Source organism: Nipponia nippon, unplaced genomic scaffold, assembly GCF_047370975.1.
Source record: "Nipponia nippon isolate SJK-2023a ecotype South Korea unplaced genomic scaffold, ASM4737097v1 scaffold_4, whole genome shotgun sequence".
In the NCBI taxonomy this organism is placed as follows: Eukaryota; Metazoa; Chordata; class Aves; order Pelecaniformes; family Threskiornithidae; genus Nipponia; species Nipponia nippon.
The window spans coordinates 94094274-94119514 of record NW_028262358.1 but is presented as its reverse complement, the minus strand read 5'-3'; the positions used below and the strand labels follow the sequence as shown (position 1 = coordinate 94119514).

Sequence of the window (25241 nt, the reverse complement as noted above, 5' to 3'; positions counted from 1 at the left end):
GATCCAAATCCTGACTGGGTGTACATTTTTCCCCAAAGTCCTTGACATGTGATGTAACTTGCCTTTATAACAGAGAACTATATTTGTCTTTAGCTTGCGATTTGTCACTACAGTGCCTTGAAGGTGCCAAAGTTGAAACTTGCAGATATTACGTCTTGATGACTGGACATCAGTGAAAATACCCAAAAGATAGTAGTAAAATTTGAGTATTGATGGTTTAGCCCAAAAAGTATGATAGTATCAAATGTCATTTTAAATGGATATTGTTTTAAAAATTAGATAGATGCTTCCATAGCAGTTAAAATTTCAATACATTTGTGTACTTTTTTTTCAAGTCTAAGGAACTTCACATAACTGCATAATGATAGTTACAGCACTATAACACTGCAAGGCAGCGAAACAGGTACTGCTCCTTCATGGTCAGTGTGGTAGAACTGTGTCCAGCAGACCAACTTCAGGCAGTATGACTGAAGCAGGATGAGTACCATGTGTCAGCTAACAGAAATTGCCAAGAAGAATTTGCTGATAAAAGCAGTAGAAGCTCAGCTAGTTAGGAAAGAAAATTGTGCCCAGTTGGACTGCATTCCCCATGATCTACTGATGGATTTTCTACTTGATAAAGATCAGGAAACCCTAAAAAATATTGGAGATCATTTTTGAAGCAAAATCACGTCCCTTCCAGCAAAGTAAAGAACAGCTATGTCTGCTACTAATGAAACAAATTACTACTTCAGAGAAATACTTACAGAGTTCCTTAGCACATTCTGGAGTTCATTCAACCACCAAGAAGCTGACACTTGACCTCTCCAGCTGCTGTCCTGTCTTCAAATTGTTAGTCTTGGGAAAAATAAATAAGGAGATGGTTCAACCAACATTTTGGATGCCTGGTAGTAAAGAATCAGGTCAGAGCACAACACACAGACTGTTTAAATGTCACTAGAGACTGGCCTTGTCTGAGCACATCAGGCCACAGTATTTGGAAGATGATGATGAGTGGCCTCTCCTGTTGGAGGGTTCTTGTCTTCTGACTTGGGTCCGTATCGTGGAGTCTTTCTCTTCACTATCAGTGTGAAACTACTGAGAAATCTCTCTACTCATGACAGCAGCATGCCAGTACTATTTAGTTGTATCTTTTTTCCTACCAGTGAAGGCGCAGTATCTACACAAAAATAGCAGCAGAATTAAGTGCAGCTAGCTCAGACTAACCCAGCCAAGACCAAAGTGGTATGAGAAGGTAACATTTTTAAGAGCTGGCTAGGACTTCATCTATCATGAAGGTGCATAATCTCCACTCAGCCGTCCTCTGCAGGGCCTAGGATCATGTTTGATTCCTTGCCAAGTGTTAATGGAGGGCCAGCTACATGAAAAATTGAACTTTGATCTATGAACCAATGTGACAACTGTGCTCCTCAAGGACAATAAGAAACCCAAACCACTGAGCACTCACAGAAAAACATGGAGCTGAGAGATATTTTCCTAGAACAGCTGATTAATCTATTTTCAATAAAAGTCACAAAGCCTCTTTTTTTGTTTCATCATAATGCCCAGAAGCTGAATACGTCTTTCTGTACCAGCATCCACTTCCTACTCAGGAAGCACCATATCTCAAACAGAGCTTAGGTGTGAAAAGTGAGATCTGCCAGAGACTTCATGAAATCCAGATGGGAATTTGCTGTGGCTTTCGATTTAACTGAGAATTGCTGAAATACTGGAATTGTTGGCTGTAGTTTAAATCTCTGTGGTAAATTATCTATTTTCTTTAAAAAAAAAAAAAGAATTAAATGGGCCTCCCCACTCTACACGTTAAACTGATTTCTCCAGTGGAGCATGTTTCTCATTTTCTTTCAAAACTTGAAGATCTACACAGGGACCTAGTCTGTGTGTCCCTTGCTGCAGGGTAAGCTTTGTTTAGGGAACAGATCACAGAATTGCTTGGAGGTTGGTTTTCTGGTTGACAGAGTATGCTTGTACCTCAGGGTTCTACCACCTGGAGGTGCTTTAGAGCTGACCTTGGCTTGCAAGAACACTGGAGGGGAGTCTTCTGGATTATATTCTTCATCAGAATTAAAACCGTTGATCCAAATATTCACACAGTGCCTCTGGGAAAAGCTTAATTCACAAATCACTAAAACAGGGCATAACAAAATCTGTTCACCTAATAACTGGTTAGCTGTTTTACTAATCTCAGGTTAAAAAATCTGCACAGAAATTCTAATGTATGCAATCCTTTTTAATTAAAAAAAAAAAAAATCAGGGAGACCCAGGACCGATGGGATTACCAGGACTGGAAGGACTCCCAGGGGAAAAGGTAGGAAGGACTCTTAAAGAAGCCATGGCTTCTTAGTGGTAACTGTCTGCAGCTAAATGTTTTCTGAAACCTTGTTTGAATTTTTTTAATGTAAGTTAATGTTTCTGTGTGAAAAGTATTTGCATATTTATCTGTATTTCCTTTTTTTGCTTTACTGTGGATCTAAATCATATATTCACCCAACTAAAATTTCATTTTCCGCAAATGGAAGATTGTGTGTAGGAGGTCTCATAATATTTTGTTTTCTTAACTTGATAGAATACTACAATATATACTATATTATATGTTCCTAAATATGGTCACTAGTTCTTGTTCTCTGTTGAACACTGTCTTATGCTTACAGTCTGTCTGTCTTGTTCTAAGACTTATGGCACAGCTACAGATCTGAAGAGAAGTTTGTACCTGAATTAGTCTAGATGTAGTGCGTGCAGGACTTCCATACAAAAAAAAAAAAAAAAAAGACTATTTCAGATGAGTGTAAAAATATAGAAAAGAGTAGGAATAGGGGGAGAGACTGATCCTCTACAGTTCCTGTTGTATTGCATCCTGCTCCAAAGAGAGCAAAAATATCTTTTTTTGGACTGTTGCTCATTATTCTAAAAAAGGCCCCTTGTTTCTGTTTTGCTTTTCTTGCACTCCGAGCTGCGCGTATGATGCCACCGTAGCACATCCCGAGCTGTATCGTATTCTCCAGCTCCTTCCTGTAGTTCCAGTCTGCGTTCCAGTGCTAGGAAATGATCCTTTCCTTTAGCTGGTGGCATGTTTCAGCCTTTCACTTACTAGTTGTGGAGGCTAATATGAATTTAGAGAAAAGCTTGTCATGAAATGCTAAAAAAGTCAAGATTTTGGTGTTCATTTCTAAATATGGCAAAGTACAAAAAATTCAGTGGAGAAATGAAAAAAGCTGTAAATATGTTTTCTGTCAGTGAAAACAGTTTGATTTTGCCCATATCTTCTAAGTTTAAGAAGAAGAAAGACTGGGCTTTTTAAAAAATTGAATATTTATTCAGCTTTTTGAATTACATGTTATTGAATGACTTCATACAAAAAAAGTTTACTGAAACTTATTTTTCATCAAAAAGCAATGTAGATGAAAAGTTTCTCAATATCACTGTGCATTACTCCTACTTGTGCAGAGTGGGGAGCGACAAGATCTAAAGCAGGTGTCTGTACTAGATGTTTAAATTACATAAGAGGATTCTTGCTCTGGAAAACTATAGTTTACAAGCAATTAAAGACTGGTTTGATTTCAAAATGAACAAACACAGGGGGATATTACAGGTCTAGCTGAGACAAAGTGGGGACAAGAATTAAATAAAGGGAATAAGCAATGGAGCAGATCATATAAACAAGCTAAGTGAGTGTTTGGCCCTTTCCCAAAGTAAAAATATCCTTTCCTTAACTAAATTTGGTCAAAATTCCACATTTCTGGTGCAAACAAATGAACAGAATCCCAGAGTCTGCCTGCCAGTCCCAACAGTATAGTGTGTGCTGGTTTTTGATTTAGAGCTGTTAGGTACATCTGTGTAGCAGAATGCCATCTTCCACAGACAATGTTGGCTGTAATTTCATGGTAATTCCATGAACTTTTAAGAACTTTGTGTCCTCGGGGTAAAATGTCCCTTCCCTCAGCTGTGCTGACACAGTGGTTTGTGCAGCCGTGCTGCGAATCGCATTGCTGAAAGGACCAGAATAACCCTTAAAAGAAAAATAGTTGCAAGGGAAGTGTTAGGAATTTCTAGCTTCCCTGTCAGCCAACGTATAGGGAAAACACCACAAGTTCTGGGTCCAGAATAACTACAGGGACAGAGTGCAGTGCTCCAGCCCATATGCCCCGCTACAGATACTCAGTGCTCAAGTGTTCCTGAGGTGCATGTTGTGTTCCTCACTGGGGGCGAACTTGCATTAAGTGATTTCTCTTAGCCTCCAGAGCAAGAGAGGTTGAACTGTGGGCTATAAGCAAGCTTCTCCCTTCGGACACAAGGTCAGACATTTAACTGTCTACACTTTGTGTAATGGAGTTAAGTGTTTCTAATTATGAGCATTATCATTGAGCTACCCAAACAAAATGATGAGAATGAGACAAATCAACATTAAGTATAAGAACAGAAACCAGAAATCCCAACATCTCCTGGGGCTCTTCTGCCCAACAGAGCATGGCTGTAGCTATGTTGGTGGAGCTTTTGCAAAACAGCTCCAGGTAACATAAACTCATCACAAAAATATTCTCCTGTTAGTATGGCTTTAACTGTGCCAGGGCTTTTCTGACACGATTATAGAAACTAGAAGCCTGATTTTTTTCTTACATTTTTAACCAACATTATACTAGCAGAGTGTAGTGTTAGAGACCAATACATGTCAGCAGTGAGTTAGGGCAAATCTCACTGGGCAGAGTTTTACCACTGGTGAGCTCCATCTGTCTGCTTTGGGTTATAGTCCTCTCAAGAGAGAAAGATGAGTTTGTGCCCATTACTCATCAGCTCCAGCACAAAAGCCATTGTCTTAGCGTAAAGCATAGATGAAGGTGGCTGTATGCTAAAAGGAGAAACTTTGCCCTGAAAGGACCATGGCACAAGCAAATCGAGGATGCTGACTTGCAGCAAATGGATGAGTGGGTAGCAGGAAGGTGAAAGCTTCTTTGAAAGACACATCTTAAATATGGGGATGTTGATATGATAGTGAATTACCCCGTGTGAATTTTGGTCATTGTCATGACCACAAATGATAATTATTTGGAAAACTACAGATGAGTTGGGGAGTTCTGTCCCTTTTCAAGGAAGGCCTCAAGCAGAGTATAAGGGATAGCATGGAAATTGTGACATTGTACAAGAGAACCTAAACAAAGGATTTAAGTTACTTGCTCAAGTCTGTAAAATGAGCCAGTGGCAGAGCTAAATATTAGCATTTAGCAGAGCCTGGCTCTTGTCCTCATTTTCAGTTCACTGAATAATCCTTCCTCAGGTTTTAATGGGAATCCACAAACAAACTTCTTGTTTGAGTGTTACCATTTAAGTATAGATTTATCTTTTCTTCAGGGTGACCGTGGACCAGCTGGCATGCCAGGAGTAGCAGGGACACCGGTACGTATATTCATTAAAGAAAACTCAGTTGGCTAGAAGCTGAAAAAACAGGTCAAGCAAGGTGCTGAGCTGTAATCTCAATCATTGTTTGTGGAACGCCAGCGCTTGGCTACTGCTTTATAGGCAACTATGAAAATGATGTGTTTTTCCTAAAGAGATTAGAGTTTTAATACCACTGAGGGTTCATATTATTATTATTAAAATGACAGGAGGGAATGGTGTGAATACATGATAAAGCTGGAATTTGAAGCTGCATATGCTTAGTTAAGAGAGCATATGAGATTCTTCTCGTTGCTTCAGTTTAATATAGATAAAGACATTTTCTGTGTTCCTGGGCATGCATAAATTTCTGAGCATCTTTCTATCACAAAAAAAAAATTATGAACGGTAGTTATTGCAATCCACAAGGATCTGCATATCAAGTCGATTGAACATTTGCTTTAGAGGAATACTTTGTCAGCTGTTTGCATGTGCTATTCAGAGAAGTTTCTGAAAGTCAGCCAGAAACTTTGTTGTAGGTGAAAGTAAATGTTACTAATCATAAATTGAAATTATAATTATTCAGTTGTGTTCCTAAAGGAAATGAAGACAACTTTTCTTTAGATTGCATTCACAGTTTAATAAAAAAGTTTATCCATATTTCAGGAGGCAATATGGAGTTATTTATATGCAAATACATTTATTATTAAATTTGGGCAGCTACCAATCTATTCAGGAGCTGTTTTTAAATTATAAGTATGTGTTTTGTGAAATAAAGAGAAGTTTGTGTCTAGGCACTCCCATTTCCATTAGCCACTGATTTAGACTATTTACTGTGAGTTCCAAGAGAGAACATCAGCTTAAATAGCTTAATTTAGTTAAGTTCTCCTAAAACAAGGTAAAATTGCACATTTGAGGGGAAAAGAGAAGTATTTCTGTGAGTTTTATATGCCATGTAAGAGTTTCAAAGTTTGTTGCTCTGAAATATATTTCATGCTGTGAATCAATAATGCAGTAGCCAGTTAGGATGCTGACAATCGTTCATTCCCTGTGTATTTCCCACTGGATATGTTCCAAGTCTTATTCTTGTTACTGCCTATCCTAGCTGGATATGAAATATTTAATGAGTTCCCTTCATCACTGATGGGTTGCGTTCTGTTGATTACATTTAATTCTAATAAAATCCACTGAAATAAATTATTTGCTTTAACATTTTATGCTGAGCAGTTTTAATTAACAAATTAATAGAGGTATGAGAGACATTTTTTAGTAGTCTATGAAGAGTTTTTGAAATATATCCACATATCTTACTGGAAGAGAATTTGTCCTCCTTACCTGGCATTATTCCCTAGATTGAATAGTGGATGCTTTTTCCCATTTGGGAATATAAACCTCTCATTTTAGCTTTGGTTTTTTGCTGAGCAGGATTATCAGGGAAGCTTGGCCTGAGATTCTGCAAGAATTGCCACCAATGCCCATCTCCTCAGCACGAATCCTCGGTCCTCTTGTTCCTGAAGTTGTCATGGACGTTGATGTGTTAGATCCCTCACTTGTACAAGTCAGCTGAGGATCTGGTCTAAGGATATTTCTGGGAAATGTAGATTCAGGTTAATAGATTCTTGTCTGGGGCTGAACCAGATAGGTTGTTAAAAGCAAGGCATCATTTTAAAAAATAAAGACATTTAAAATCACCATCTAAATGATGAGATGAGAAAGGATTATGAGTTCTGCCAGGCTGAACATTAAATGACAATAAAAGTGGCCGAAAAAGAGCATGAAGGAAATTTGCAAAAGGCGTTCCATCAGTAATAAACTCACTTTAAAAAAAATCAGAACTAGGAAGTACCTGAAGGAAAAAATCTTGATTTCCTACATACAGTGATAAACTTTGATCTGTCTATCAGTTCTCAAGAAGGAAATCATGGTGTTGTAACAGAAAATTTCATGAAAACGTTTTCTCAGTATTCAAAAAGAGTAAAGAAGACCAAGTGATTGAGTTATGTTGTACACAAGAGCCAGATTAACATGGCGCAAATATTAAAAAAATCTGGTAAAATATTTCTTTTTCCTCTCTTAAAGTATTTAATGAACAGTAACATGAATATTTCACTCAAATATATATCCTCTCTTATTTTTGACCTAAGACAAATTATATTTTGCTTCCTAGTCATTTGAATTTGTAATGTTCTCTTTTTGCAGGGAAAGCCAGGGTCTCCTGGGTCCCCAGGGATGCCAGGGGAACCTGTAAGTACAGATTTGAGTTCTAGACTCTTACCATAATACACAAATATTTCAAACACTGAATGCAGGATTTTACATGCAGATTTATACATGTGTTTTCTTCTTTCTTAGGGTGAAAGAGGACCTATAGGAGATATAGGCTTCCCCGGGCCAGAAGGGCCACAAGGAAAACCAGTAAGCAATTTTATACTGAATATATATGTTCATTACAAAAGGATGCCTCTTAGTTTATCAGAAGTTACAAAAGAAATGAGATTACATCCTGCTTTGTGTTTGGCTAGGTAACATCTGAAGAACACTTAGAGCTACAGTGCTCAATATTAACTATCCAGTCAAGAATTCCTGGTATAGTGATGTTTTAATAGTTAATGTTACTGAGATGTTGCCTTTAAAGGTCTTCTGAGGGTCCTTTGGATCCTGTTGACATAAAGGATCCTCTTGTATTTCTTCAGGAGGAGAATATTAACCCAGACACTCAACATAGTCTATAAAGGATGGGGTGACAAAATACATTCTCGGTTTCAGTTTAGATAGAGAAGCATGTGCTTCATGACTCTGAATAAACTTCGTAACTCTTCTGTATACAGGTGATGCAACACTGCAGCTGAAGCATTTACTGTTCACTTAGGATATGTCTAATCTGACCGCTTTATTTAATAAAAGTGTGACAGCAGTGTAGTCAGCACTGTCTGAGGTGGTTTAAAACAACTTAGTTTATATTCTAGAAGTGGTTCAGCTAGGATAGCGCAGAACTCGTTATCTCCCCTGAAACTTGGTGTTTTGGGAACAAGCATGAGAAGTAGTTTGTCAGCACGTCTCCACGTTACGCTTCTGTCTTGAAAGAAGAGACAATATCTGTAACTTCAGCAGCAAATTGGCCCAAGGTGCCTAATCTGTGCAAAACTCCACTTTGCAGTATGAGAGGGAAGGAAATACTCATGATGTCTTTGCTCATGCAAGTCCTTTCTCACTCAGTGAAATAGCTGTGAGTTTGCTGCATATGCAGAGCCATGTATGTCCTAGTAAATTAAACAGTGCCAGAGCATTTACCTTGCAATTGTCTGGCATTGTGCGATTGTTAACATACTCTCTGACATTATTTTGGCCCGTGCCAACTAGGACTCTCAGATAATACCACGTTCCAGTTTGGGGGATAATGTGGGCCTGGGACTGTTTCCAGGAGGTGGTATGAATGAGACCACCCTCTTTTGGGAAGCAAATATGTTTAGCCCAGGAGGCTGAAGCTGTGCCGTGCCACAAGTCCTAAGGACCAAAGAATGGATCTGGCCACTTACTATTACGGTATAATCTCTGTAACAGCAGAATAGGGCATCAGGGCTAATATCTAGAATAAGAGAAATCTCTTCTATGGTTGTATAATGACTAGCTGGGACTGGAAAAGTGCATGTCCAGGTCCATATTCCACATTTGCAGAATTACCATATAACATTTAATTTAATGTTGTATGCTTATTAAAATTGATGCACATCTTGATGCTGAAGATTTTTTTTTTTGCACTGCTCTCAGCTCAAATTTAATATGCTTGCAGTTCATTATCACCCTGAGCCCTGTTATTTCACATCTCAAGACTATTTGTGAGTATTTCTATGTTGTAACTGCACAAACTGATGCATCTGCAGCTTCAGAATATGTACTGATACCAGCACTAAACATTGAGCTTTACCCTTTATATTTTTAAAATACATATACATAAGCATATTTATTAAAAAAATTATTTTTTTTTTTAATAGGGAATCAATGGAAAAGATGGATTGCCAGGTCCTCCGGTAGGAAAACATGCTTTTGCATACCACTGTATTTTATTCTTCACAGATAGCATAGCTGTTAATCCTAGGCAGTTGCTTTCAGTTCTGCTAACAGATGAATATACAAAAAAGCCTTTAAATTGTATGCTTATCTTTTTTCAAAAACAATTTTTCAGGGTGCTGTGGGCAGACCAGGAGACAGAGGACCCAAAGGAGAACGTGTAAGTCCCTTGTTTTAATAACTCTTTTTCTTTTTACTGAGCATCTAAGCACCTCATCAGCACATATTTTACAGGCAAAACCAAGAAATGAATTCTCTGTGAACTTCAAGCAGTCTTTCAGACAACTAAGAGGTTTGGTCCTAGACCCTGCTTTAAGGAATTAGAATTGAATTGCTTCTGCATTTAGAGGAAAAACACATTTTATAGACTTTCTAGAACAGTTGGCCTGGACAGTGTAAATTGATCAATAGGTTGAAAATTAAAACGTAGCTAATCCTGTTGTGATGCTGTCAGACTTTGCAAGTGCTATAAAGCTTGCCCCATCGTCATCCCTGGGATCTTTGTATGTCACAAACACAAATCATGTTTTATATAAAACAAGCTTGTTATGCTTAGGCAGCAGGAATGCCAATGCAATACCTTACTGCTTCCCAAAATGTTTAGACAGTTCTCTTTATGGTAACAAGATCGTGGTGGTCAGGAATCATTATGGGAGGTGAGAGATGATCTTTATTTTGCTAGAGCAAAGAAAATCCTAGTGCATATTCTGCTCCTGTTATAACGTTGCTAAAGCCTTGATGTCCTAATCCAATTGATACCACATTTATTTGATGAATCAGAAAAGCACCTCCATGTGTAATCTGGAAAAGGGAATGCTGCTTTATGACACTGAGGAGACATGAGGTTTTAACCATTATTACAATAGTTGTCCCTTACAAAAATTAACAATTTGCAGTGTTCTGTTCCTGCCTTTAAGGACACAAATAAAATGTAAGAACCTTCTTATTGTACCACCTACTGTGTACTGCATTACACTGCTCAGCCTTGACCTTCTCAGTGCCAACCTATCTGAATGCCTGCAGATAGTACTGTGCACATACAACCAGAAGAGGAGGCTGGACCTGTAAGTGCCTGACCTTGAAACATACTGACAGGGAGGAGGGTGTTGAAAAAGTCTGTGAGAGACAGAGACGCAGCCTTAGCTTGCTGCATCGGAGTGAAACATGGGAAGCTTCAGGGTAAGAGGAGAGGGTGTATTTATTGCAGTCTCATCAGTGAGGGTACGTACATACACACATGTACATGTAGCTATAGATGTAAATATGGATATATGCTTGCTCTCAGAGAGGTCACAGATGCCTGAATCTGCTCTCACTTCTGGGATCACTGGCAAACATGTCACGATCTAGCTCTCTCTGTACAGAGTAATACAGGTAAATATATATATAGACACACATATAAATATATAAAAAATAAAAGAAATATATGATACATGTTAAAAAATAAATCAATTTCCAGAAGTGTTTTTGTCTCAAGTGATAATGAAAATCTCTCACAACCTTTTGTAATAGGAAAGTTATAAATATGCCCAATACAGTATCTGAATACAGTTTTCAGAAAGCTGTCAGTTGTTCCTTACAATTCTGCAGGAGAAGGAGAAGGTTTGTTGAAAACAAGGGGAGGTCTGCCTAAGAAATAACAGCAAAATACACAGCAGAAGTCTGCATCTCAGATTAGAGATCAGTGGGGGAGTTAAGTTGATTTTTTTTTTTCCCCCCTCTGGATCAGGTATTACAGACCTGCATCTGTGAGAGAGATTGCAATGATTACAGAAAATAACACAAAGTTGAGGTTTTCTTGCAGCCATTATTATTACTGCTGTACAGCATACTCCTTCAGTTTGAGACCAGCTGTTGCAATTACAGAAAAGAGAAGCACCAAAATTGGAAGGACAAAATAAAACTCTTGAGGTTTTCATGTCTAATATAAGTATATCCTTGTAGAATCTCTTTTAAGAAGGAAGAAGTCACCTGGGCTGAAATAATCTTATACATCCTTTCAGTGACTAAACACTGCTGTTATTACTACTTTATAAACTGAGTGACAAACCAGTTGAAAACATGTGGTTTATACCAGTCAGAAATACGCCTTTCAAGTCATTTCAACAACAGGTTAAAGTACTGGTGGCTGGCTCATTTATTGCTATTATCTGCATACCTTGATCACAGACCGGGAGCCTGCTGGAGTAGAGCATGTAGAAACCCAGACAAAACGATAGCTGCTTCTGCACAGAATATAGTACAAGATTAAATGCAAAGGATGGGAGAACACTAGAAAAGGGGGAGGACTGAATAAATCAGCACTGTAGGCAGAGATCGCAAAACGCAAATGTCCTACCCTGTTTTTTGTACAATGCATAGTGAAGGAGAATTTAAAGAGGAATCTGGAGGAAGATATGCGACCTAGTTTTATGAATTTTTACAAGGAGCTTCTTCCAAACACAAAGAAAACACTGGAGGCAGTTAAAAATGCTTGTTTGAAAAGTGGCTGTAGTATTTGATCTGCCTCCTACACATTGGCAGCCTGTAAAATGGGAATCGTTTAGAAGAAAAGCAATTCCAGGATCAGCTTCACACTGCCATAGCACCATGGTCTTAGAGAAGCCTGCATTTTTCTTTATTCCCAGTGGAATAGCTATCCATACCTACTCTGCAGGGTTATAAACCAGAGAAATTATATATGCATATTTATGCCTTAAATACGTTTTTAATGAAGGCTTCTTGTAAGTATAGTAATCTTCAGACAGCTTTTTTTATATATGTGGATGCATGTATGTGTGTGTGGTCTTATTTGAAAGTACTATCAGGCAAAATGGTGTGTTCAGTGGCTCCCTATACTGGACTTCAATCTCCAAAAAAATGAATAAACTAAAAATTTTATTAAAGGCCTCTTTCAATTTTTGCAATAACATGGTAGAACAGGAGTTATTCTTCAGTTTTATAATGTTTCAGGTTGCTATGAGTGAAGTAGGAGATGGAGGCTGGATGCAAAAACTTTGTTAAGGCCATGAAAGAGCCTCTTCCCTGCAGACTACAAAAGTTCTGCTTCTCAGTCAGAATCCTTGCTCTGCTCTGAATTTCTCACGGTGTTACAATACACATCCTGATACAATAGCTGTATGCTGGACGGAACACTTTTTCCTATAAATCTTAAAATTTATAGAAACCGGAAAATGTACGCCTCTTCCATCAGAACTTTTCCAGTTTCCCCAATGCACATAAGCTCCCTTTCCTGCTCCCATCGACTGTTGAAAATTTGAGAGTCTTTGACAAAGGTTACAGGTGTCTTTTGTGTATTACATCATATCTTGTCTTTTTTCTACTGAATAGCTAAATTAGCTGTGTGTTTGTTGGAAATTATTCATGTGCTGCATATTTAGAGTTTTGCCCAAAGTATTAATGCCCAGAAGCTAAAACTGGAAATCAGACGTCTGCAGTATTGCCAGGATAGGTCTTTTAAGAGAAACACAATAAACATAATCACACTGAGATTGTTTCCCTGTCACACTGACTTCTCTGACTGTGTGATCATGTCAGCAGTTTGACAGATTGTATTGGGTTTACGTGGCAAGGTTTTGGTAACGGGGGCTGCAGGGGTGGCCTCTGTGAGAAGACACCAGGAGCTGTCCCCATGTCAGACAGAGCCAATTCCAGCTGGCTCCAAGACGGACCTGCTGCTGGCCAAAGCTGAGCCCGTGAGTGACGTTGGTACTGCCTGTGTGATAGAAAGGGTAAAAAATGCTGCACAACAGCTGGGAGGAGTGAGAAAATGTGAGAGAAACAACCCTGCAGACACCAGGATTGGTGAAGAAGGAGGGCAGGAGGTGCTCCAGGTGCCGGAGCAGAGGTTCCCCTGCAGCCTGTGGAGAAGATCATGGTGAAGCAGGCTGTCCCCTTGCAGTCCACGGAGGACCACGGTGGAGCAGAGATCCACCTGCAGCCTGTGGAAGATCCCATGCTGGAGCAGGTGAATGTGCTGTGAAGGAAGCTGCAGCCCATGGAGAGCCCACACTGGAGCAGGCTCCTGGCAGGACCTGCAGCCCATGGAGAGGAGCCCACACTGGAGCAGGTTTTCAGGCAGGAACTGTGTCCCATGGGGGACCCACACTGGAGCAGTCCATTCCTGAAGAACTGCAACCTGTGGGAAGGACCAATGCTGGGAGCAGTTCATGAAGGATTGTATCCCATGGGAAGGACCCCACACTGGAGCAGGAGAAGAATGTGAGAAGGAAGGAGTAGCAGAGATGAAGTGTTAAGGACTGATTGCAACCCCCGTTCCCCACCCCTCTGCACTGCTTGGGGGGAGGAGGTAGAAGAGTGAGGAGTGAAGTTGAGCCCGGGAGGAAAGGGGTTGGGTTGAGGGGAAGGTCTCACAATCCTGCTGTTTTTAATTTGCAATAAATTAAACTAATCTTCTCCAAGTTCAGTCTGTTTTCCCCTAACGGTAATTGGCGAGTGATCTCCCTGTCCTTATCTTGACTCACAAGCTTTTCATTTCATTTCCTTTTCTCCCCCTATCTTGTTGAGGAGGGGGAGTGAAAGAGCAGCTGGGTGGGTACCTGACAGGCAGCCAAGGTCAACCCACCACAGAGGTTAAAAATATAGGTGTAAGATGATGAAGTTTCGGATTTTGATACTTGTTTTTTTTTTTCTTCTGGTAGCCTTCCAGAGTTCAGAGCCTCTGCACTCTTACTGAGGGCAATTTAAACTCCAGTTGGGAATGCATTATGGTTTCAGTTAATGCAATAAAACATCACAAGTTACAGTGGTCTTTCTAGTGAAGGTTAGTTATAGTCAGTAATAAGCTCTAACTCACTGGAAATCATACCTGTTGGAGGACAGAAAGGTGATAAAAATGTTATACAACCTCCTACTTGCATCCTTACCTTTCTTTCTTTCTTTTTCAATCTTTACATGTCATGTAAATATGACTTAAGAATATAACTACACTTTTATTGGTTTATCAGTCAATGATGTTTCAGATCTGAATACAGTTTACCAGCACTTGCTGTAGATTGAGAATGCAATTAATTCCATTCATTCACCCCTCATAAATGTAGATTCTGGATTTATCTAGTAATGATGTAGTCAATTCTTGGTGCTGTTTGCTGCTTATGCTGGAGCCTAACATTAGCTTAAGCGATGCAGCAAGGGCAGTCAGTGACCCTTAAAAACTGCCAGCTGTTCATTAAAAATCTGAACATGTGACTTGTGGCACTCTGCTCCACAGCTGTAGTTCAGTGAACTAAGAGCTAATACATTAAGTCACTCTAAAAGATTGAATTCCTCATAAATAAAACAAATTTAAATGCCACCTCAGCCATGATGGAAGCTGTTGCTGGCCAGAACATTGACCTTTAATTTATTTTGTTTGCAAGGAATTCACTTGTTATAAATGGATTTGTGTATCTGTTGTTTCTTTGCTTAACTGAAATTTTGTGTACGTGCAGAAATAAAATATTAGGCTTCTAGGGAAAGATACAGAAAAAACCCTGATGCCTTGTGCCTGGGGGAATTTGAGTACCTAAATTCTACCTGTGCCATTGTTGACATTTCTAGATCCTTGTATAGGGGCTATAAACTTTCTGCACCCAAGTTCCATCCTTGAAAAGTGGGTTATGGAGTCAAGATATTTTTTTTGTCCTTGACTTCAACATTAAAAGCTTAAGAAAACAAAATGTTACTTGCTGTGTTTTCAGAGACAAGGGTTAGCGTGTAAAATCAGCTTCCCTGCATGACTCATAAAATCTGTTTCTGAACAGGGAAGAATTTTCTCTTTAGCATTCTTGGGTGACTTTTCCTAGTTCGTTCCACTGTGTGCAATGGTTTTCCTTCTGCTTTTATTTTACACAGGGAGATCAGGGTATTCCAGGGGACAAAGGCCCACAAGGTGAACGAGGGAAACCTGGCCCATCAGGAGAAAAGGGGGATGTGGGTCCTATTGGGCCACCAGGAGACAGAGGCTATCCAGGATCACCAGGTCATCAAGGTCCCCCAGGTTCACCAGGACCCCCAGGGTTTCCAGTAAGTAAATACAAGTTTTCCTTGGTTGCTTGTGAATTCAGACAACGTGAAGGTAGCATGTGCTAAGCAGTGGAAATTCAACTGAGCAATACCACAGTGTCAGAAAAACTAAGATATCTCTGAGATAATTTCAGTGTTAAGAGGTAGAAAAAATATACCCCAGTAATCAAGCAGTTATTTTAAATTTTTTTTTTAAAAAATGTGCTATGGATAAACTTTAATTATTTCTTTAGCTCCTGAGAAATCAATACGGCTACTCAATACTGTTAAATTTCAAGTTTTTCATAAGCTTAAGAGGAGAAGTGTAAGTCTTTGCAACTGAGAAAGAAAAGGAGGCAGACAAAAATTATTCTCAATAAAAGGGAAATGGGCATTTAAAAAGACAATGAAACGCTGCCTGTCAGTTGTAGATATCTTGGCTTGTCTGCGTGTGCGCACAGGCACACATCCATGTTATGGGTTCTTTTTACCCTCAATCAGATACGGTAAAGCTCTAACAAACTTTTCCAGTAAAGTTATTGGTCCTGTGATGCAGTTTTGGTTTGTGGGCTGTCCATCAAAGCAGTTAGTCCCTAGAGGGGGTGAGAAGTTAGCAAATGCTATGCAAGAGGCAAGTAAAGCATAGCGGTGTCACTGGACATCCTTACTGTCTTATGCAAATTGATTTCCATGCACATAACATACTGATCATCTTGACAGTTGGGAGCGCCTCCTCCGCTTCATGGTATTAGTGGTCTTTATAATGTTATAATGTCTTTGCAATAAAGTGGCCTTTGCAGTTAAGTAAATAACAAATACTTAAATTTTGGTGAAAGCTTTAAATTTTTAATGCTAATTTCAGCATTTTTTTTTATTTTTGTAGCACCATAAAGTGCCCTCTGTATGTTTCTTCTGACATATCACCTTTTTTTTTCCTCATCAGGCTGATACAGTTTCACTTGAAGAAATAAAAAAATATATCAAACAAGAGGTTCTTAAGGTTTTTGAAGGTAAGAAAATGAAGTATTGTACAACTAAACATAAATCTTAAAATCAGTTCTAAATGTTTTACATCGCTACAGCCTTTATATACATTTCTTTATGTCATCTAATTTACATTGGACTTAGCAGCTGCCTTGTTGCTGTAGCTGTGTTGAACTGTTGTTTTAAGTCTACTTAATATAATTATGCTCAAACAATTACAAATTATAGTATCTGTTAACTAGAGTATTTCCTTATGTAAAAGATTAGCATTAAAAGGTAGTTTTCTCCAAATCATAATAGCAAACATATGTATGTATCATTGTAGATACATATATGTATCATGTATTATTGCAGATACATACGTATCTACAACGTATCATTAAGACACTGAAGATTTATTAAAATGGAGACAATAGAAATACCTAATTATTTTGGCCATTTAGTGGATGACTGTCTAAATGAGAGGAAGGCTTGACAGCTTTCAGTCATGCAGGTCTAAACTGCTGTGCATTTTCAGCAAACATCCCTGCTGAGCTCCAAAGCTCCCTTGCAGACCACCATCCTCTGGCACAGTTTTATACAAGTACCAGATTCAGCCAAGGCCTTTGTACTATGTAAGCTTTCTTAGGTGTGTCCTTACTCTGAAAAGGAAATATTTTTCTTCCTCAGCATTTTCTTAGTCAGGGTTGAAAAGCTGTGACTCAGGTAGGTGTCTGAAATAAGCTGCTGCTCGAACACCTCTTAACAGTAGCTTCTCTTCCATTGCAAAATGCTTTTCTTATATCTGCTATATGCTTAGCTATTTTGTCATTAATATTTGTGGATACAAAACCCTTTATCTTTTAGGGATGAAAGAAATCATATAAAGCTTGAGACTTTTTAAACTGTTCAGACAGTTTTTCACTTTATAACAAGGCTATCATTTTGTGTGTTTTCACCCTTCCCGAGACTGCTACCCCTTAGGAGTTCAACCTACTATGCATTTCAAGAGCAGTTTGTTGGCTGAAATTACCTCCTTTTCCCATTCAAATGGAATGGTAACAAGTATTTAGTCTATTCATAAGAAGAAAGTATTAAAAGGTGTCCTGCCTACAGGGACTATTGGGTTTTGTCTGTATAGCTATTCCATTTTCTACACCTCACTAGTGTTCCCACAGATCTTCTATTTTTGGCTTTGTTTCATTTTGCCTATTTTCTATCACCTTGCTTATTTTTTGTTTGATGCCCACCCTTCTCTTTAATTTTTTTCTTAAGACTCCACCACAGTAAATATCTACTAAGTTGTGGAATGCCTAGTTAAGTTTTTTAATCCACTATAAATGAGACAGATTCAAGGTTAGTACCTATTTTGTCTACCTCTAAGGAACACTGAAATGTTACCAAGTGCACTTTATTCCACCAGCATGAAGAGTTCATGCTGAAATCTCTGCAATCAATAATGTTTGCTGAGTTCTTATACGTTTTTTCACAACTCTTTTCAGGGTTTCAGCACGTTCCAAGAACTGTTCGCAGTATTTAAGCTCTACTTTGCAACTTAATATGAATTATAAATGTATAAGGTAGCCCTTCATAGGGATGTTAAGTACTAATTATTCTGTGTTCATGTATTTTAATTACTTCCATGAACAGGAGTCAGAAGTAATTTGAAATATTGGAATACATTAGTAAAAGAGAGTAGTAATGGAAAATTTAGTACAAATTTGCTCAGATTATTTCAAAGGGTAAAGACTCAGACATGAGTCTGAGTTGGAACTGAAGGCCTCCGTACTTACAGGACCATTTAATACCTTGACATTTAGAAGGATTAAACACCTTCCAGAAATTTATTTTAGCTGGGGCTTTGGGATTTATTTATTTTCCCGTATTTTGCTAGCAGATTTCTTACCCACTTTTTCTTGTGTCCTTTGTTAATGAAGAAAGGATGGCTCAGTTTGTATCCCAGCTGAAGCTGCCTGCTGCCATGCTTGCCTCGCAAGCTCATGGAAAACCAGGGCCCCCAGGAAAAGATGGGTTGCCAGGGCCCCCAGGAAAGGATGGGTTGCCAGGGCCACCAGGAGAACGTGGAATTCAAGGTAGGAATTTCAAAAAATGTTCCTATGAATTGTATCTTGAAATCTTTATACACTTGCTAATGATTATTAAATAAGCCAGGATTACCTATCTAGCTTCCTAATGATTAACTTTTAAAACTGTACTTATGTTTTTCCAGACTAGATCTAAATATTAACCCATAGTAAATGTGTGGATTTTACTGATTAAAAATTCCTAATCAGTGCATTTTATTCTAATAAGTGATAAAGTTAATTACTGACAGATATCTAAAGCCGACAGATATCTAGATTACTGTAGCAGTTATTTTTTTCTCCAAAATACTTTAACAAGGAAGAAAAACTATGCCAGCAGTCTAATGTAACTATTTAGATCCTGTTCCATATTAAGAGACCATCTTATTTAAGAAACAAAATTTGATCTCCAAGTCTGAGTGCTCTCAGCTCTTTAAGAAGCAGTGAAAACTGAAATATTGCCACATGAATTCTTCTTACAGTGAAGTAATCTGTTTTCACAAATCAGTTTCAGAGTAATCAGCTTTTCACTATACCCCAAACGGTAATTTGCACATTGCAATGCATTTGGACAGTATAGGACTCTCGTTTCACTGAACTGTCTTTCACTGCAAAATTAGCTTCAAGGGATCCAGGCTCATTGTAGCTGTGCTCTACTGTAGAGTTAGCCTCTCAGAGATTAAAAGGAAGAGGAGAACAGAATAAAAGGAAAAAAGAATTTATCAATGAGTAATATTTTGTGGGTGGGTAATATGTAATTTGCAGTTTATCTGTAGGTAGTTCTTTATTATCTTTTGTTAGTTTGGTCTGCTCTGGAGTCAGAGCAAGTCAGACTGGAATGAAGAACATGAGAGCAAAGCTGAAGATGTGTGGATCCTAAAGCTATCAGAAGAATACAGACTTACTAACATTGATAAGCGCAAACCCCTGACAGAAGCTTGAAAAATGTGATGAGCTCAGAATGAGAAGAACAAGAATAAAGGATCAAGGAAAACAATAAAAGGCTTAGAATCTTACAACACTGACTTCATCATTACCTTAATATTCAGACCACTGTAAACAGTCGACTTCAATGTCAGTGCCAGATTGTTCAATGATTATGTATGTGGTGGATAGTCTCAGATGCTTCTGGGAAGTGGAACGTTGTACTAGGCTTCATTTCCAGCTAGTGAGCATCAAGAGTAAAGATGATAGCTGTGCTTGAAAAAAAAATAAAGCTGCTTTTTCATGCCTTATGCTTAAGTAAAAGTAGTGCCCCATGTACGCAGGATTTCCACTTATTTTACTGATACTCTTTTTTGATTAGTAAAAGGTAAGCTAAGTGAGAAGCATTTACTTCTCTGATACGTCAAAAGATATATGAAATTATACTTCCAAGGAAAGAAAACCAAAAATTTGTCTTGCTTCCTTTTTACACTCTGAGTAAGAGATAGTCCCGTGAGAGAAGCACACTTACAAATACCCTTCATGCCTTTCCCAGTTGTGCCTGTGCATGTTATTGTTTTGTGCCAACAGTAAAAAGAAATTCAAATATCTGAGCAGATTGAAAAGTATCCTTCCATATTCCAGTTTATTTTCAGCCATAAAAGACATAGTGGAAAAGACTTCTTCAAGAAGCATGTTACGTGCATGTGTGGCTGAGACCGTCAAGGTAGCATGCTGGGTGCACGTATGCCCAAGGCATAATACGCATTGGAGAGGGTATTTGGTTTTGACTGCCAGATATTCCTCATTATAATTCTCACTTGGTTGTAGACCAAATTGCAAACTCCAGCGTTTTGCTGTGTATAGTAATATACATTGGGGCTGGCAGAGTGAAACAGTCACTTGTCCCATGCAACCAGCGAAAAGAAGTACATACTGTTGGAGAGCAATTAACAGGACCTCTACAAACACCTCCAGAGCGGTTTGCAGTGCTGCACGCTGAGCAGGGAGCCTGCTAGAGCCAGCCGGTGGGAAGGGCAGGAGTCACCGTGTGCCCAAGGAGGTGCTTAACTTGCAGCTCCGCAGGGGTCCCTCTGTACGCCTCAAGGGTTGTGGCAGTTCCCCCGGGAACTGGTGTGGCCTGGCCTGGCCAGATTCCACCAGAGCCTCCTTCTGCACAGCAAACCAATAGGTAGGGGTTAGTCCCAGAGGCGGAAAACATAGCTACTAACTTTTGGAAGTGCAGACATGGTCTTCAAAAAGTGTATTTAAGGAATTGCTAGACTCTTGGACATAGGCTCATTCATTTCTAATGAAGTCCGGAATTGTTACCTGCTGGCCTTCAGCCAGTTTGTTCATAGTGTACCTCAGGTACTTCCCAGTGGTTCAGGTACAAATAATTTTGATTTTATATGGTGGTCTCAGTAAAAATATAGCATGCAAACAAAAAACAACAAAGAATTGCAACATAAATGATGAAATATGCAACTGGTATTTAAACACACTTTGTGTAATACTGATTGGAAGATTTTTTTTTTAATATATATATATATACATTTCTTCATTTAAAAAAAAAAACCTATGGCATATGCACCAGCAAGCTGATACTGTGAGGCAGCATTACCAGTGAAATGTACAGCATCTGCTTAAGGGGGAGCAGAGGAACTTGTTTACTCTGTATGCGTTTTAAAGGATGGTAATGTCTCGTAGAGAAACAGAAGTTTATTTCAGGACTTTACAGTCAAGCTATCGCAATGTCATCCGTTTGCAGTCAGTCAGATTGTCACGTGTTAGAGGATCTAGCTCAATTAATTCCACTGACTTAACTGGATTTTTAAAACTATAATAGAAAGTGAATTTTGGTCCATTAGACCAAATTCACCTTGGGATAACTTTGCAATCCAGAGATGCGTATTATCCTTTGTGTTAATATGACTATTGATTTTTTTTCTCAATAGAGAAAAGAAGGTTTCATCGTAGTTAAATTTCACTGTTTCTATCAAATTTACGAGTTTTTTATAGGTTCTCATAACTCATGGTAGCCTGGAGGAATCAAGCATCACAGCTCAGGGAAGAAAAATACCATGTGATGAATAGTCAAAATTTCTTATCTTTATTGCTGATTTCTGTTGTAAATTTTATATTTTTTATTATTAATTTACATGGTGGGAGCATCTAGAAACCTTGGCTGACATCAGGAACCCACTGTAGTGGATGTTGTCCAGACATGGTCGCTCTTCCAAAATACCTGCACTGGTTTCAAGCGTTACCTCCTGTAAATTGTTCTTTGCTGTGGAGGGTGAAGTTAACCTGGTTTACTTTGATTTGAAACTCAGTCACTACCCCTCAGCTGCGAGGGCTGTAACACACAGAAGGAATTCAGAATATGCACCGGAGGCTGGAAGAGAGGGCTTGCTCTTAGCACCTTTCCTGTTGCTTTGCAGCTGTTTGTTTCTAAGAATGCAGAGTATTTGCACAGTAAAACACAGTGGATACTTTGGTCTCGTTGTTCCTTGTCATGATAATGTGTTTGCCTCATATTTGTATTAAAGAACCTCAGATTTCTCTAGATACTTGACATGCTAGTTTCAGGTGCTGCATTATCCATGTGGATGGAAGAGGGTCTCCATGATATGGGTGGAATACCTTTTGGAGCTGTTTAAGTGAGAACTTCTTACCTCCAAGTTCATAGACATGAACTTGTGTCATTTCCAGGTAGAGCTGAGGGTGTTGCGGTAGCCATGCTTCTGACCGTGATGTTTGTGGAGAGCACCAAACTGAGAGCTGTATTGTAGCTATCACCACTCATCCATGAGCAGAAGAAAGCTTATCTGTTTGAACACATACTTGCTACATACTGCTACCAAGTGTTTACCATACTACCCACGTTGGGTACATGTTTACATGCCACAACTTTTGGGTTGCAGAAATCACAACAAAACTTCTGGAACCCGAGTGAAAGGCTTTGCTAAAGCAGTCGCCTTTTGAATTAAGCAGGTACCTCTTACTGGAATTGTAATTCTACCAGTAAAAATAGACAGCATCTTATATGTGCCTTTACATTAAAAACAAGAAATCAAAATCTGATGTATGTGTATGATAATATTTTCCTTTGACTGTGTATGAGTTTGTCACTTTAAGCTCAGAGAGAAGGTGATATTATCCTCTAGAAGTGTAGTGACAGTCCTACTTCTGAGCAAAATATACTTCATTAAAAATCAAATGTTTTCCTGCCAGAATTACACATTACGTTGTTCGGATTGTTTACATATAGGCCTGTTTACTAACATGCTTACACCCTGATAAATAAAGCCTTATTTTTAGAAAAGATATCTGGGAATTTTTGTATTAAACTTCAGTGTCAACAGAACTTACCTGCCACCGTGTACAAACTACACCTTCGCGTGTGTGTTCAGATACAGCCAGTAATGGGTTACACTACCCTGGATCATATATTTGCATTGGCAGGCTGCTCTTTGTTCTATTGAGGTTTGTTTTTTTTTTTCCCTTATTGTCTTGAAATCCAGTGATCTTTACAGAATCTTTCAGTCTATCTCAGTCCCTTTTCAATTGTCATGTCTCAGATACCTACAGTAATCGTTGTCATGGAGCTTGTAAATGTGATATATCATAAATGTGATTTCTCTCTTTTCCCCATAACTGAAGAAATGCAAAACAAATGATTAGTGGCAGCACTGCTTTGTACAATTACAATTAACTGGGTTTGTAGTGAGAAATGTACTGTAACTATCTATTGTAAATTAAGAAAAATAGAGATATATATAATAAATAGGAAATGTAATAGATCCTGTGGTTGTATGATTGAGCTTCTCAAACAGTAGCAACTACTATGCGTTACACAAGATTTTCAGAGCAAACCGACTTGATGTAGTTATAAATACTACTGTGGTCATTAAAGAGCAAAATCAAGATTCACAATTGAATACAAACACCTGCATATTCCCTTTGCTGAGTCTTTATAGCTTGTGTGCCTATATGCCTTGTACAATTCCGCTTAACACAACTCAGTGACCAGAATGCATGATTAATATTGTTTCTCTGTGAGCTTTTAAGCAGTTGACTTCCTTTTATTATGCTACGCATGTCACTCTGCATGCATTTTCTAATGTTTTTGCCTCACTGTAATTTCCTTGTTGGGGTGCCGAGAGAAGAGTAAGAGAATTGATGCTCTGTTTTGAAACCTAGAATGATTGCAACAGAAAATAGACTTTCTACCGAAGTGTATAATGAGCTTGTGTTTAACGGAAAGCTTGAATACTCTGTGTACCGTTCCTACTGCATTGTGTCTGTCGTAACAACCCTGAATTGGTACCCACAGCGCTTACAATAGTTTCCTTCTGGATTCTCCTGTAAAGTACCAGTGTTGCCATAGACTGTACACTGACAAGACAACCTTTGGCATCCGTCTGGCAGTGCCCATTAATCTTCATGAGACATCAGGTGGATTGATACCACTATGCTGACTGGTCATCCGTGACTCTTCTCTTTTAATTTAAACTAAGTTTCAGCTCTTCACAAGAGGAAGTTTACTGTATGGCATACGCGACACTAGAAATATACTGGTCCCTGAAGCAGAACAAATTTAATTCCAAATGTGACCAGACGTTGGCAAATTAATCTTCAATATATGTCACTTGCATGCCAATGCCTGAGGTGTTGGGGAGGGAAGAGGGTTTCCTTATAATCCCTTTTAAAGTAAGGGGTTGTGGCAGGTGTCACACTTGTTCCTTTAAAAATTACTTCATCCCCTGTCCTACATAAATTACATGGTCTAAACAGAAAAGGTCCATTTGTAGATGGATTCTTAACTTGAAATATTCAGCAGAATGTTATACCGATAGCCACGAGTCCTCTGCTCTAAAGCAGCCAGTGTTTCCACTCAATAAAACTTTTTACAAGCAGTTTAAGGAAAAAGAAACAGGGGTTGGACATGAGTTGCAGCACCTGAGAAGATGGAAGCTGTTTAGATAAATACAAAGCTACGACCTGTGAAGAAAACAGACGCAAATATTCAAAGTATAACTAGTAATCACACCTTGTTAACAATATACAGCCACTTTGGTCAAAGTAGGCCTTGCATGCTAGAACCCGAAATCTGCACAAGCTCTAAAGACGCCTCACTCCATGTGAGGGCAGCTGTGAAACGCCGGAGGGGGAGTGGGTCTGCTCTTGCATGCAGGGGAATATCTAAGCATAAAACTACCAGTTTACAGTCTAAAAAGTGCAAACCTAAAGATGACGAAGTCTCGCTCTGTTTGTGGGCTATCAGAGAAGGGCTGGTCAGACTCCAGATGGCCTTTGGGTTGGTGCTTTACATCACTTCATCGAACAGGTAATGCTGGAGCAGAACGTGCATTTGATTCTTTATTAGAGGAACTTCAGGAAGGTAACTTAACATCTCAGGGAAAGGGCTGGCTAGTGAACCTAGCGAGAGTCCTCTGGGAGAGGGTGCAACAGTTACTGCTAGAAATGCTCATATTTTCCAGAAGGAACAAACATAAGAGCTGTCTCAGAAAAAAATACCAGTCTCAGAAAAAGAAGTGAGCATGTGTTTTCCTAATTACATCTGTCTTGATAATTTCCTGTCAAAAAGATATACAGAAGATCGCTGTTTATAATAAGAGGACGCTCTTATTTTCATATCTTTATTCTGTGTAGGTTATAGAGGACAGAAAGGGGAAAGAGGCGAGCCTGGAATTGGACTGCCCGGTAACCCTGGACCACCTGGCCCCGCAGGTACAAGTCTCCAGATTTATTTTTGCTATTGTTATTTATGAACTAACAGGCCTTTCTCCTGGTCTTCACACCAGT

At 38.8% G+C, this 25241-nt stretch overlaps 1 protein-coding gene across 6 annotated transcripts in view; it reads left to right on the top strand.

The window, feature by feature from the left end:
- Positions 1-25241, top strand: part of COL19A1 (collagen type XIX alpha 1 chain) — a 208568-nt gene that overhangs the window by 175694 nt on the left and 7633 nt on the right. For 5 of the 6 annotated variants that reach the window (XM_087774800.1, XM_087774795.1, XM_087774797.1 and 2 more), the window contains 10 exons: positions 2255-2308; positions 5344-5388; positions 7567-7611; positions 7720-7782; positions 9360-9395; positions 9551-9595; positions 15289-15459; positions 16382-16448; positions 18339-18494; positions 25089-25166. In XM_087774800.1, the coding sequence (XP_087630926.1) occupies positions 2255-2308; positions 5344-5388; positions 7567-7611; positions 7720-7782; positions 9360-9395; positions 9551-9595; positions 15289-15459; positions 16382-16448; positions 18339-18494; positions 25089-25166 (760 nt within the window). Of the gene's footprint in view, positions 1-2254; positions 2309-5343; positions 5389-7566; positions 7612-7719; positions 7783-9359; positions 9396-9550; positions 9596-15288; positions 15460-16381; positions 16449-18338; positions 18495-19286; positions 20870-25088; positions 25167-25241 lie in introns of those variants that run through there. The other variant, XM_087774801.1, reaches the window with a different exon arrangement.